Genomic DNA, 14,357 nt, shown 5'->3' on the forward strand with positions numbered 1-14,357 from the left:
TACAACATAAAATCGGATCACAATCCAGCCAAAGTTTGAGCACTGGATTTTAAAGGCAGATATCTAAGCATATATACTTAACTCTACTTAAATTAATGGGATTTAAAATTGCATCTCTTTATTTTTGATAATAATAATTTGTTATCTATTATAATGTAATATCTTTCTTTGTATTGACTTTAATGTCTAAAAAGAGATGCGAGAGAAATCCATTCTAGAAATTGAAAAGTTTATTGCAGTGTACTAAATGTAAGACACCAAGGACCAATTCCTACATTGCTCATCAGATCCAAGCTCTCTTCACTTTTTGAATCAGTTTCAACTGGGATTGTGGCCAAGGTTTTACACAGAAACTGACCTGATCACCCTCTACAATGACCTGCGTCAGGAGAGGGCAGGGGGAAGTGCGATTCTGTTGGTGCTTCTTGATTTATTGACAGTTTTTAATATCCTTCTGGTCCTACAACAGTCTGAGTTAGGAGTGAGTGGCACTGATTTGCAGTCGTCCCACTCCTACTTGAATGGCCAGCTTTTGTGGGAGGGGAGTTTGGGGGATATGGCATTTCAGGGGGAAAGTCCCAGCCTAGTCTTTTCCCTGATATTCAGATGTTCAATATGCAGGGATTCCCCCGACCCCAGAAAAGAGCTTGAAATGGTAAGTCTCAGGAACTCTGTACTGTATTAGTTATCTGCATAGGTAATATGGCCCTACTGTAAAATCGCTCTAATGTAGGGGTTTTACCTAAACAAATCTTTTTGTGTCTCCTATGGTTAGACAGGGGCAGTTCATGGTTCTGAGAGACTTCCAGGGACTCACCCAGATTGTCATACCTCAGGATGAGGTGAGCTATCAAGAGTTGCTTCTGTAGTTGTACTGCTTATATTATTTGTTGTCTTCTGTTATGGATACTGTGATGTCCCTGTATTTTAATATCTGTAAATATGGTAAGTGCGGGTTTATTAAGTGATATATGGTAAGTGACTGAGTAAGAGGGGGAAGTACATGGGCTAGAATGCTGGAGAATGTTGAATGATGATTGGCTGAGTGTTTGAATGGCTGAAGGTATACATGAGAGGATGACAGTTGAGTTGGGGGGCAGTTGTTGGAGATTGGTTGTGGAGTGTGGATTGGAGTTGGTTTTGGGTTGGATTATATTTGGCTGGTATTTAGGCAGAATATATATGACTGGAAACATAAACACTATATGAAACCATACGCTTGTTGAACATTCCTAAAGTAATCTTGTTATTTCCTGGTGTTATCAAATAAATACTTTTATTGGTTTACCAAAAGCCTGATCCTTGGCTGGGGATACACAGACCAGAAGGGAGGGCAGGGTAATTACCAAGGCTGGAGGGAAACAGTATCGAATAAATGGTGGCAGCTGTGAAGGGAGATAATGTAACATCGTCAAGTATCCAGAGCAACCCAGGATTGTAATAATAATAATAAATTTTATTTTTAAGTCGCCTATCTGGCCACGACAACGGCCACTCTAGGTGACGTACATAAAAAGATAAAAGGATAAAAATACAACATTTAACCAGAACAACAGTCAATGAAAATCTAAAACCGCCCATCTATACAGCTAACCCTAGTCCACTCCAGCAATCCTGTATGCCTGCCTGAATAGCCAGGTCTTTAAGGCTTGGCAGAAACCTACCAGGGAGGGGGCATGGCGAAGATCATAAGGCTTTGCTTAGACAAAGATACAAGGGGGTTGTGGACAGCAAGGGTACCCAGACACAAAGTAACAAGCCATAGGGAGACTAAGGCAAAGTCTCTAGCAGTATTGTTTACAGGGAGTGACTGGTGGTGCTGCCTAGCAGTGGGTTCTTGTGAGATCTGTGCTAGAGCGTGTGAGAGAACAAATAAAAACCAAGATCCTGACAGGTGGTGGCCCTGGTGGCAGTATAACAGGTAGAGCCAGCTGTGGGATCCTCACAGGTACCCTGATCATTTGCAAGTTGACCAGATGACCAAGAGATCTTCGTTCTGTGTGACTGCGCACTTAACAACGTTTTTCATGGAATATACAGTCTTAAGTGGATTCCTTTTACTCTGTGCTCATTTTTTAAAAAAATATGATTTAGTCCTCACTGATGTTGAGGATACATTTCAGCACGTGGACAGTGTCTGGAAAGGGCTTTTGAGTTATTGTATGAGAGCTGTTTTTCCCCCAAAATTCCTGAACCCTCTGCTCTGCTCTGCATCCCCGCTGCCCAAATATAACTCCCCTTTTCATATGTTCAAGAGTGCTAGAACATGAAACTTGTAGTCCAGCATTCTATCCCTAAACCTTAGTTAGAACCGCCCCTGCAAAAATCTCACAATATAAAACATATTCATTGTTTTTGTTTTTGTTTTATGACATTTTTATCCTGCCTTTCTTCCAAATGCCTCAGAGCAGCTTACATACTTCTCTTTCCTCTCATTCTTTTATCTTCATAACAGTTGTGGAAGGCAGCTAAGGTAGGCTTAGTTGAGCTGGTGACCCAATGAACTTCATAGCTCTGTATGTGGGGATTTGAACTTAATCTTAAATCCTAGTCCAGTATTCTAAGTACACCACACCAGCAGCTGTTAAGGAGGTCAGATACATTTTTGAAATATTGATACAGCATTTCTGCTAAAAGTTGCATAGAACAAATTCTCCTTCTGACTGTTTGGTCAAACTATCTTTTGTTGCATTTTGTTACTGAATGTTTGCCTCCTGAGAATTGATTATTTCAGATAAATTGGGGTAGGAAGAAGGTAGAACCCCTGGCTCAGCCTGGCATCTGAACCTGACGTGGCTAGTCAATTGGTGGTGGAAAAAAGTGGATGTCATTCAATATAACAAATAGCTGGAGGGAGGTGCCCAGAATGACAAAACAATATGATAAAAAGTCACAATTTTACCAGATTCTGCCTGACGAAAGTGTTACTGACAATTTGTAATCTTTTGAATAATATCAATAACATCACTTTGAAGGAAGAATTTAAACAAGCATCCCCTGATGAAGGCTATATGTGATTAGCTGAAACGCGTTGGGCTTTTTATACATTTTTTATTTATAAAAACGGAATAAAATTGTGACTTTTTATCATATTGTTTTGTCATTGTGGCTAGTCAATTGCCAGAGCTCACACACCAGCAGATGACCCATCACTGACCCCAACCTTCTCTTTTGGAGTAACCGATCCACAACTCCCCCACCTCATCCAACCAGGTTGGAAGCATCGTGGCTCCATTTTGTTGCCCAGAGGAAGATGAGCAGAGAGAAAACCAGCATTGAGGAGAAATAGCATATGAACTTGCTGTGAGGCCTCTTTCTCCTTGCCACCAGTTTGCCCTTGGACCCGGCCCCTCTGGCCAGCACAGGAAGGAGCAGCAACAGCAGCCGCCACCTCCTGTCTGTAGCTCCATCTCTTGGGATGGCTGCTCCTGCTGCTACTCTTCTTTGCCATGTCCACTGCCAAAAGGGATAAAATAGGGAAGGAAGCCAGCAATAAGGATGAGGAAGACCATGGCACGTTTAAAGGTAGGAAGCACAAGCTGCCCCTTACCTCAACCTCTTCCGTGTGTGGATTACCTGCCTGTTTCTTGCTGCTTACCTCCACCCTGCAGCCAAAGTAATTGAGGTTGCAGCTCCGTCAGATGTCCATCTGGATTGCTCAGAGCATGTAGGGTCTCAGGTTAACACTAGGGGCAGTTCTGCAGCTGGCATCTACCACCAAGGCCATCACTTTCAAAGGGAACACAAAAACTTTGGATGATTGACACATCAGAATATAAAGCTCTGCCTGGTAGGCTTTTTGTAAGAGGTGTGAACAGCATGGGGACGGGTGGCATTCGTGCCGTTTTTGCTCACTTGGGATGAGTGAATTACACTCATAATGCTGTTGTGACAAACAGCAGGTAGTGCACAGAGCTGCTGCCACCCCCTCTGCCTGATTATTTGTTCCTTTGGGAGGCAGCCAGAATAGGGTCATAAATTCTGGCCCGATTTGTTGATTAAAATAAGTGTTTTAATCAATATCAACTAATTTAATTTTGTTAATACCCACCCCTTTGAAGAAGTGCATATTCTACTAGAGAGAGAACACTGTCCCAGTCTATGCTGTATGAACTGTTTTAATAAATGGAACAAAATAAGATGTCCCCTAACTTTTTCAAATCAGAAGATAAGAAAGTGGAGAATGCTGATTTCTCTATTTGGCAAGGTCTTTTTGAAAAAAGGAAAAATCTCCTGAAATTGTTCATGAAGAGTTAGGATATTTTATGTTGTTACATGTTACATTTCATACATTTCTTCAAGGTGGCCTGTTTCTAATAAGCTTGTAGAGGAATAAAATAGCCACCAACTCTTGAAAGTGTTTTTATTTTCTGTGAAGGAATATAACTTTTCAAAACTGAAAATTCAACTTATCCCCTTCCATTAGAAAGAATTTATTATTTTGTGCTTAGAAGCTGGCACAAAATAAAATATTGACTAACTTTTGAAAATGAGATCAAATTCCCCATTCCAAAGGGTACACATTTTTTCAACAGCAGTGAAATACTAGAACAATGGATCAGAAGCATTCTTCCTCCACCAAAGTCTAAATTGCCCATTTTATATGTAGAATGCTAAGCTATTGTCAGAGAAAATACTGTGTTAAGTGTGTGTCGTAATCTAGGGAGTGAAAATGACATATGTATCTTTAACTGTAAATGAAGAAAAAATTAATATATTCAGCTTTGTTTTAATTTAAGCAAATAGTGCCTGTAGTCCTTAAGACCAGTAATTAGTGTTTTCTTTCAAAATAGCTCAACTTTGGAGCATACAAAGTACATGTGTGAACATCTCAATGTGTGTGGAGTGCCTTTCTCATCAAACTAAAATTAATCCCATCCAGACATTCATTTAGGATAAAAGGAATGTGTTTTTTATATTACCAGTTATTAATTTCAAGCAAAATTAAAGGGGCACACTGATAGTCTCCTGGTTTAGCATCCATGGAAACCAAGAGCCAGCCCTGCAGTTACTGTTTGGGATTCTTACAAGGAATGTTGGGCTAGGTGGGATTTAATCTGATTCACCTCTTGTGTTATTAAGGCAGAGGTCAACCTCAGCATGACTTCGAAACAGAGGTTAGCTAAGCCTTAGTGTTAAGATATCCAGCGTATGCATTCTTGCATGTGAATTTAAAACACATTTGTGGACTATGGAAATTCTCGTTTAAAAACAAAAATAACGACTGAAGTTGGCCCATGACCAAGGTGGATCATCAATTCTAAATCTTTATTGAAGGTGCTCCCAAATGATACACCTGTGGAATCTAATGTGTTGTTTCCTTCTTTCTGCAGGCTGCTTCCAATTTGAAGAAGACCTTGTCTGACATTCCTGTTGAATCTGTAGTGAGGGTGACTGGAACTGTTGTCCCCCGGCCTCCAGGACAGGCAAACCCTGTGAGTGCTTTGACGAGGATTCCCTTCTAAGATGGTCAGAGTATAGCTAGGTTACTTCAAGACACCAGGAGCTGTTTTTTGAAAAATGAATGTGTTTCCCTGCATGTGATATGAGGCTGGGATTTGTGGAGCATGGATCTGAATTTATATCCCTTTGCCACTTCTTCATATTATATACCATATTAGAGGCCTGTAACTTCCTGACATCAACTTGACCTGAAAGCAAGTTTCCAGTCTTGATTCCTGAAAATAGGTTACTGGGCCAAACTGGCAAGTCCCTGCCTGTTTTTCCTCCCCACCCAGCTCCAAGCTAGAGGGAGGAGACAGAGGTATGTAGACTTGACTCTGTGTTGGCTGGGAGCTGTGATCTGGACAGTGCCAAGTGGAAGCCTGTCTTTCTTGTGCAGCTCTCAGTTGAGCAGTGGGTGGGGAGCTATATTGGCTTGGCTTTCTGCTGGCTGGGCATTTCAAGTGCCAGTCCCATGCATAGCCAAAGTAAGCTTCCAACTCCAAACAGAGGAAGGGAGAAAGACATTTGTTTCTTCATTGGCTAGGCTTAATCAGGCAATAAACAAAAGTTAAAGTGACCAGAAATGGTTCAGTAAAATAATAAAGTTTGACACAGTATCTGCACAGCTATGCACCGTTATCTCAGGGCTGTATGTAAAAATCGTGATGATGATTCTTTAATCTACCTCTTTCTTGCCCATTTTTAGAGATTGCCAACAGGTGATATTGAAGTGAAGGTGGAAACAGCAGAGGTCCTGAGCACCTGTAAGAAACTTCCTTTTGAAATGAAAGATTTCATCAAGGTGGTTTTCCCCATCATATTTCTGTGTGGTGGGCTGTTTGGTATAATGTACATTTGGAATTCCTCAGGGGCCTTGTTCTTCCAATCCTCTTCATGTCCATTCTAGGGAAAAAGTGGTTTGGAAAGAAGCCCACGTTGATCTACAATTCCAATTAATCACTAACATATTTTGCTTTAGCTAAACTATTTTGCATTTACCCTTAATGGGTTACCGGAGGCACTTCACCATAAGAATGCTATAGACCACCTGTATGCCAATAAACTGTCTAAATAGCTATAAATTAACATGCAAAAATTCCAAAATGCAGATCACACATATGCTTAGCAAAAATTACTGATACAGGAACCCAAAATACTTCTTGTTACAGCAAAGGGGCCCAATTTAAATCTTCATTTAGTCCATTTGGCACCTTGAAGACCTGATACCATCTTTTAATGCACAGGAGAAGAGACATTTGGTCTTACTGTGAAATTGGCCTTCTCTGTGCATGTCAAAAGATGATATCAGGGCCACTCCCTAGGAGGGCTGGGCTGCCATTACAAGCTCAAATAGGCCTTTAGCAGAGAGTGTACTGTTGTCTTCCTCTATTAGTGTGTTCTTCCTATCATTTTTCCTCATTTATTGGCTTGTCATGGAGAACTGAGGCAGGAACAGGACCAGACCAGGAAGTGCCTGCAAAAATTCAACAGTGCTCTTTTGCCTTCAGCCGCTAGGTTGAGCTAGTTACCCACCTGATACCATCTTTTGACATGCACAGAGAAGACCGATTTCACGGTAAGACCAACAAATGTCTCTTTTCCTTCTAAACAACAACCCCCTTCCTTTTTGCTCAGAAAAATGAGGCATTGCGGATGAAGTATCGCTATTTAGACCTGCGGAGTGTCCAGATGCAGTACAACCTACGACTGAGATCTCAGATGGTGATGAGAATGCGTGAATACCTCTGCAATCGTCATGGTGAGAGAAGTGTACAGAATTGGGCAGGGACTGTCGGTCAGTGGTAGAGCCTCTACTATGCATGCAAAGGGTTCCAGGTTCAATCCCTGACATCCCCATACAGGCCTGGGAACATTTCCTGCCTGAAACCCTGGAGAGCTGCTGCCTCTCAGTGTCATCAGTACTGAGCTAGATGGGCCAATGGTCTGATTTGGTTTAAAGCAGCTTCTTGTACTCTTAATTGATATCAGTAATTTAGTAATGCCTTTCCTTTTCTCCTTCCGCTTAATCCTAAGTGAAATTATATATGAAATCTTGTTTTAGGGTTTGTGGATGTAGAAACTCCAACACTATTCAAGAAGACTCCAGGAGTAGGTATTTCTGTGTGTATATTGTTTTGTAAACGTTTTTAATCATCCCACATGTTTGATTCAGACAGCATTTCGTTCAGATCCCTCCCCCCCCCCCTGGAGTGGGAGAGTGAAGACATACATTACACTTTAAGAGTGGCAGAGATTGTTTGAAACTACCATTGCTGTCCTCAGAACAAACACTTTTTTTTCGCAGTCCTGAGCTCTGAAGAAAAAACTGAGGTCTGGAAGTGGGGAACAAAACACTGTTCTGTGCAAGCCCCCTTCATGCATTACTTAGTCAGGGGTTTCAGCCAAATGGGGTTCTAGCCTGAGCAGTGGCACTGGGGTGTTACACAGAAGTTTGGGTTCTAGCAAGGGAAGCAAGGAAAAGTCAAAAAAGTCCAAATTAAGGTTCTCAGTTCCCATAAAGTGATCTTCTCCAACCTGGTACCCTCCAAATATTTTGGACTACGGTTCAAATAATCCCTGACCATTGACCATGCTGGCTGGGGCTGATGGCATGGCAGTACAAAACATCAGGAGGTTGGGGAAAGTTGACATAAGGTAAGGTTGAGCAAAGTAGAGGTCAGGTTCTGATAAGGTAAAGTCCAAGTGCAGGCAGCACCCTGGACTGCTCCATGTGAAGCTCAGGCTAGCAAGTTATGGGAGCAGGCTCAAATGTTGCTTCTGTGACAAGCAAAGCCAGACTGAGCCTTAAACAGAGGTGCAACTCCATCTGGCTGCACATCTGATGAGTGAAGCCCCTTCACTCAAAGAAGTCCTAGCCTGCTTCAGTAGCTTTTGACTCCCCACCACAGAGGAGATCATTATTCTTCTGTGGCTTTGGCCCTGGAGTCGGACAGAAGTGCAACTTCATCAGGCCAGAGAGGTGGGCTTTTCCTGAGTGGAGCATATGAGGCAGTGAGAATGTCTGGGGTAGGTTCAGAGGGTGTACCCTCCCTTCCTGGGCATTTAGGTTTTCAAGGCACCAGAGAGATGAAGAAGGCAGATGGAGTCGCAGGTTTACTTACAAGGAGACAAAGTGTTTATTGAGTAGCTTTCAACCCACAGGTATACCCAATACACAATGGGACAGGCTGCCAGGCTCTGCACAAACATGGACCAGGCTGAACACTGAACCAAGCAGCCCAGACCCCTTTTTATAGCATACATGTTTACCAGCTCAATAATGAGGTTACATAAGGATTAATTAATATGATGCATTAAATCCTTGCATCTATTCTAGTAATCTTTAACTTAACAAGGCAACTTCAAACAAGCATTAATTACTAGGAAAGGCTACATCATACAACATAACAACAACTGATAAGCCAAGCCTCTAATTGCCTAACTGGGCATTAACTGCTCCAAAATCTACGCTATCTTGGTTAACAAGGCATCTTCCCAGCATACCAGAATCACTCTTGGCAGAGCATCACACCGAATGCTTATTAGGAACCCCAGATTAGACTCCAGGTGGCTCTGAGCTAATTCATTGACCGTTCCTTGAACCATCTTCCTCATACTTAGATATTGAATGCTAGACTAGAGAACTAAGGCTGGGGGGGGGAATACAAACCCCCCTTTGCCTGCAGGCAGCTATTCTGCTAATATAGCTGCTGAACTTGCCCACGGGCCAATACATAGGGTAAATCCCTCTCGCCCTGTGAATCCCCAGTCTTGTCCCAGGAGATAGGGAGTTGGACCCCAATTGCATGAAGGGGTATCATGTGATTAACGTGGCTGTGGGGTTTGTGCCTCTGGTCCCAGCTCCCATGATGTGTGGCTCCCACTGTCATCTAAAGTGGGGAAGCCTCCATGTGTAGGCTTCCTCGGTCCACAAATCTCTTAATGGTGCTGGTTTCCACAATCCATGTAACCCTACACACATAGGTCTACACATATAGGTTTCCTTGCCTCAGAAGTCCACATTGATGTGTGGATGGAGCCAGGGAAAGCTAAATGCCATGCAGGGGGCTTTAATCACACAGTGTCCCTTCATGCAAGTACTGAGTGAAGGGGGTATAGAGTTTCAGGTTGAAGGAAAGAAAAGCCTAGTTGTCTTCTGATGCTGATTGTGTTACAACTTTGATGGACACCAACAGAACAGCATCCATGACATCTCCAATCTTTTTCTCCACCCTGCCCCACACACACTTTAGGTTTTTTGTCTGTTTGCTTAAAAAAAGAAGGTGAAATATAACTGTGTAAATATGTGTTTTTAAAAACCAAACTAAACAGCCCACCTGACTTGCAAGGAGGGAGGTAAAACTAAGGGTTAACTCATTCATCCAAACAGATTATGTTTTGTATCAAATTGGGTTCTAATTGAAGATGAAGAACCTGCTTGACTACTGAAAAGAAATACTAGGTCATCCCTAGTGTGTTTCAGGAATCCTCATTTAATTTAGTGTTGTTTCAATGAAAAACAGAAGTCCCAATTTAGGTTTGGTGGTCAAAGGTGCATTACTGTGGAACACCCTCTCCGATGAGGTGCGCCTGGCGCCGACGCTACTATCTTTTTGGCGCCAGGTGAAAACCTTTTTATACTCCCAGGCATTAAAAGTGTGTTTTAATGGTATTTTCATCATTATTTGTATTTTTGGATGTTGTTTGGTTCTTTTATTGTTTGTTTGTTTTGTTTTCTTGATTTATTGTATTTATTGTATTTATATATTGCTTGTTTTTTATCTTTTTGTACACCGCCCAGAGAGCCTTCGGGCTTAGGGCGGTATATAAATTAAATTAAATAAATAAAATAAATAAATAAATTAGTGGGTTTCCATTTACTGGATGAGTGCTGAGGGAGAGTGTTAAATTTTTCAAAGGGAGCTTGGAAGAAAAAATATATATTTGGGGACCTTTGTTGCAGCTTAATGTTTTGAAGTAGAAGTTTCGGCATTTTACACAAAGACCAGCAAAATCAGCGCAATTCCTGCTTTGTGTTAAACCCTCCTTTTGATACCAGGGTGCAAAGGAATTTGTGGTGCCCTCACGAGAGGCTGGAAAGTTTTACTCACTGCCCCAGAGTCCTCAACAGTTTAAGCAGCTACTGATGGTAGGAGGCCTGGACAGGTGAGTTTCTTGGGCACCCGTTGACTAAAGGAATGTTATATGGGGAATATCTCCTCCTATATGAGTGGATGGAAACTCTCTATTCTCCAGAATGGGGTGGGGCAGCAGAGATATATCTTGTCACACAAACTACCCCCCATGTGAGTAGTTAGGATTCATAATAAGGTTGGCACTGTTTAGCAAGCCTCCACAAATCCACTCACCAAGAGCATATGGTACTCTGACAAGGACCCCTGCTTCTCTCTCCTGAATTGGTGGAGCAGTTTCCCATGTTGCACTGCTGAGTTGAGGGACGAACAAGCAGCATGAGAGACCCATAGCTCTGCAGTATGGCAGAGAATCTCCATTCCCTCCCCCATTTGGCAATGGCAATGCAGAGATACTGTGCTGGGGGTGGGTGGTCTGTGGCGGCAACTAATTATGGCTTGTCAAATAAGCCAAGCCAAAACATGTGGAGCTCTAAGTGGGCTGAGTGGTCATTAAAAATATGCAGTCAAATATAAACCATAACTGTGGTCCTCCAGTCATTGTCCCTTTTTCCTCTCACCACTGATCCTTGCTTAACCTCTCTTCTGTGCCCACCCACCTCACTCCAGTTCCTAACAGGAGAAAGAGAGTTGATCCTTGTCCTTTGGTTGAGGTCATAACCGCTATACTAACAGCTCTCCCCACCCCCATGGTGACTGTCTTTGGAGAAAATGCCATTAATAAAACAATCAACTTTGTAAGCGGAATGTAACTGGGGGGACCTTCAATTCCAATGGCAGGTACTTCCAAGTTGCCCGCTGCTATCGAGATGAAGGTTCAAAACCAGACAGGCAGCCTGAATTCACTCAGGTAATTTATATCCATTGCTATTTTTTTTTACAATTTGGGGCAAGATTCAAAAGCCATAAGGAAATCTTGGGCAAAGTTCTGAACTGCACATGATAGACACAACTTGTCCAGCTGTTACAAGGCATGATCTTTCTGTCACGTTAAGTGTTCTTTTGCTACAGTTTTGGGAATCAAGACTTTCTAACATTCCAGACTGCATTTGCTAATATTAAAGGCCAAGCCAAAAACTTTAAGGTATGTCAAGTGCCAATCGCAGTAGTATTAGAATTTTGGCAAAATAGTCTGCTGTGGGTTTTGTGCACTGTGTGCTGTTCTCTAAAGCCAATTCTTACTGTAAGCTTTGCCAGAAACATTTATTATGGCATAGGCTTTTGTGTGGGCTACAGTCCACTTCCTCAGATGCATTATTTATTTATTTTATTTATTTATTTTATTTTATTTCTAGACCGCCCATAGCTAATAGCTCTCTGGGCGGTGTACAAAACGAGATTAAAATACAATATAGAATAAAATCAATAACAGAAAAGAACACATTAAACTAAAACATAAAACATTAAACATTAAAATGCCTGGGAGTATAGCCAGGTCTTAACCTGGCGCCTAAAGGAGAGAACCGTAGGCGCCAGGCGTATCTCCTCCGGTAAGCTGTTCCACAATTCGGGGGCCACCACAGAAAAGGCCCTAGATCTAGTAACAGTCCTCCGGGCATCCTGGTGAGTTGGTACCCGGAGGAGGGCCTTAGATTCATAGCGGGAGAGGCGTTCCACAAGGTATTGCGGTCCCACACCGTGTAAGGCTTTATAGGTCAACACCAGCACCTTGAATCTAGCTCGGAAACAAATAGGTAGCCAGTGCAAGCGGGCCAGGACAGGTGTTATATGCGCAGACCGATTGGTCCTTGTCAACAGCCTGGTTGCCGCATTTTGCACTAGCTGAAGTTTCCGAACAGTTTTCAAGGGCAGCCCTACGTAGAGCGCATCTGATAAAGTGGACTCTAAAACATGAAAGCTTATGTCATAATTAATGTATTGGTCTGCAATCCTGTCCACATTTACCTGGCTGTAAGCCCCATTGAATTAATTAGAACTTGCATCTGAGCCGACATGGTTAGGATTGCACTGTTAGTCTTTAAGATGCCACAAGACTCTTTATTTTGCTGCAACAGACTAACACAGCTACCACTATGGAAACATTATACATTAGAATACATTAGAAAGCATGGGTTTATAGAAAGCCCAAGTGGAATGGGTAAAGGAGTTGGGCTAAAGAATCATTGGGGGGTGGGAAGATTGTCTTCCTTTCATTTGTTTGTTGTTGTTTCTTCTAATGCTGTGTATTTTAATTTTAAACATTAGTTTTTAAAAAGTCATGAAGAATGACAGTGTAAGATTTCAAACACATCTCCAGAACCTGAGGACTTCAGATCCTTTAGTTTTAAATGGATGCCATGAATCTATATTCCCCAGGAAATGTAACTTCTGTGGAAGTTCAACTGTTCCATTAGAAGATAATCTTGTTTTTATTATAAATATCTTAAGTCTTTTGTAAGAATTTAAAATATGGAAATAATGGTGATCTTACGGTGCCTGTGGCTGTTATTTAATACTTCTTTTTGTCCCTTGTTCACTCTTTTTCCCCTGTAAAGATTGATATTGAGATGTCATTTGTGGACCAAACTGGGATTCAGACTTTAATTGAGGGTTTGCTCCAATATTCCTGGCCTGAGGAAAAGGGGCCCATCACAGTACCCTTCCCATCTATTACCTATGATGATGCTCTTGCCACTTATGGGACTGATAAGCCAGACACTCGCTTTGGAATGAAGGTATGTTCTGGAGGAAAAGTATACAGAGCTGGGTGTGATTGATATTTGTTTGCTTTTTTGATTGATTGATTTCTTACCTGACCTTTACAGTAACGTCCCAGAGCAGGTTAAAATATACAGTTACAAAATGAAACAAGAAAAGTATAAAAACAATTAAAAACAGTTGTATATACAAAACATTTAAAAACAATTCCATATATAAAAATAATTAAAAATAGTTCCATATGTTCAGACTGGAGAAGAAATGATTAAGAAGCAATATGATAGCCATCTTCAAATATGTGAAGTGTGGTCACATAGGTGATGGAGCAAATTTCTTTGCTTTTGCTTCAGAGAGTCAGACCCAAACCAATGGGTTCAAATTTCAAGAAAAAGGATTTAGATTGAACATTGGATTTCCTGCACTGATTAGATGATCTTTGAAATCACTACCACGGCTTTCATTCTTACCCACCAAAATTATCTAGCGTCTCAGCTTCCTCCTTTTACTTCTGTGTGATTAACTTGTGTTAAGTCCCATTTCTGCAGTGTTTTTGATCATTTTCTGAAAAGTCTAGAAACTGAAGTTTCATCTCCTTGTACTTCCAAGACTGAATGTTGCTAATATGACATTGAGTCAGTCATGTGCCTTCTCTTTGGGAATCTTCTACTTTGCATATCCATTTTATGCTGATCCTTCTGGTCTGTCTTTCTCTTCCTCCTTTGGCCAAGTTCCTAGGGCTGATTCTCTCTTAAGATCTGAGGGCCTTGGGGACTTGCACCATGTTCACAGCCAGGCAGTACTTGCAGAGGGATGGGATTTGGGTGAATTCATGCATCTCTTGTGTATTATTTATTTATTTATTTATTTATTTATTTATTATTTATTATTTTATTTATATCCTGCCCTTCCTCTCAGCAGGAGCCCAGGGTGTAGAAGCTGTTGAGATTTCTACAATCATGGCAGCCCTTAAAAGGGCCTGGAAGAAGACTGTGGCCAAGGACACAGTCCCTCAATGATGCCTCTACATAAGCACTGCCTCTCTGAAATCCTGGCATCAACTCCCCCCCCCCCGCTCTTGAGGCTTCAGTTTGATGGCTCATG

The 14,357-nt window shown here is 41.7% G+C and overlaps 1 protein-coding gene across 1 annotated transcript in view; it reads left to right on the forward strand.

Annotated features, from left to right (window-relative positions):
* DARS2 (aspartyl-tRNA synthetase 2, mitochondrial) overlaps positions 1 to 14,357 on the forward strand; it is a 33,925-nt gene that overhangs the window by 5,521 nt on the left and 14,047 nt on the right. The window contains exons 3-10 of the mRNA XM_061634098.1: positions 776 to 842; positions 5,334 to 5,435; positions 6,152 to 6,247; positions 7,081 to 7,204; positions 7,508 to 7,554; positions 10,505 to 10,611; positions 11,379 to 11,448; positions 13,094 to 13,273. Coding sequence (XP_061490082.1) covers positions 776 to 842; positions 5,334 to 5,435; positions 6,152 to 6,247; positions 7,081 to 7,204; positions 7,508 to 7,554; positions 10,505 to 10,611; positions 11,379 to 11,448; positions 13,094 to 13,273 — 793 coding nt within the window. The remainder of the gene's footprint in view (positions 1 to 775; positions 843 to 5,333; positions 5,436 to 6,151; positions 6,248 to 7,080; positions 7,205 to 7,507; positions 7,555 to 10,504; positions 10,612 to 11,378; positions 11,449 to 13,093; positions 13,274 to 14,357) is intronic.

This window comes from Rhineura floridana, chromosome 6 (genome assembly GCF_030035675.1).
Source record: "Rhineura floridana isolate rRhiFlo1 chromosome 6, rRhiFlo1.hap2, whole genome shotgun sequence".
Classification (NCBI taxonomy): Eukaryota; Metazoa; Chordata; class Lepidosauria; order Squamata; family Rhineuridae; genus Rhineura; species Rhineura floridana.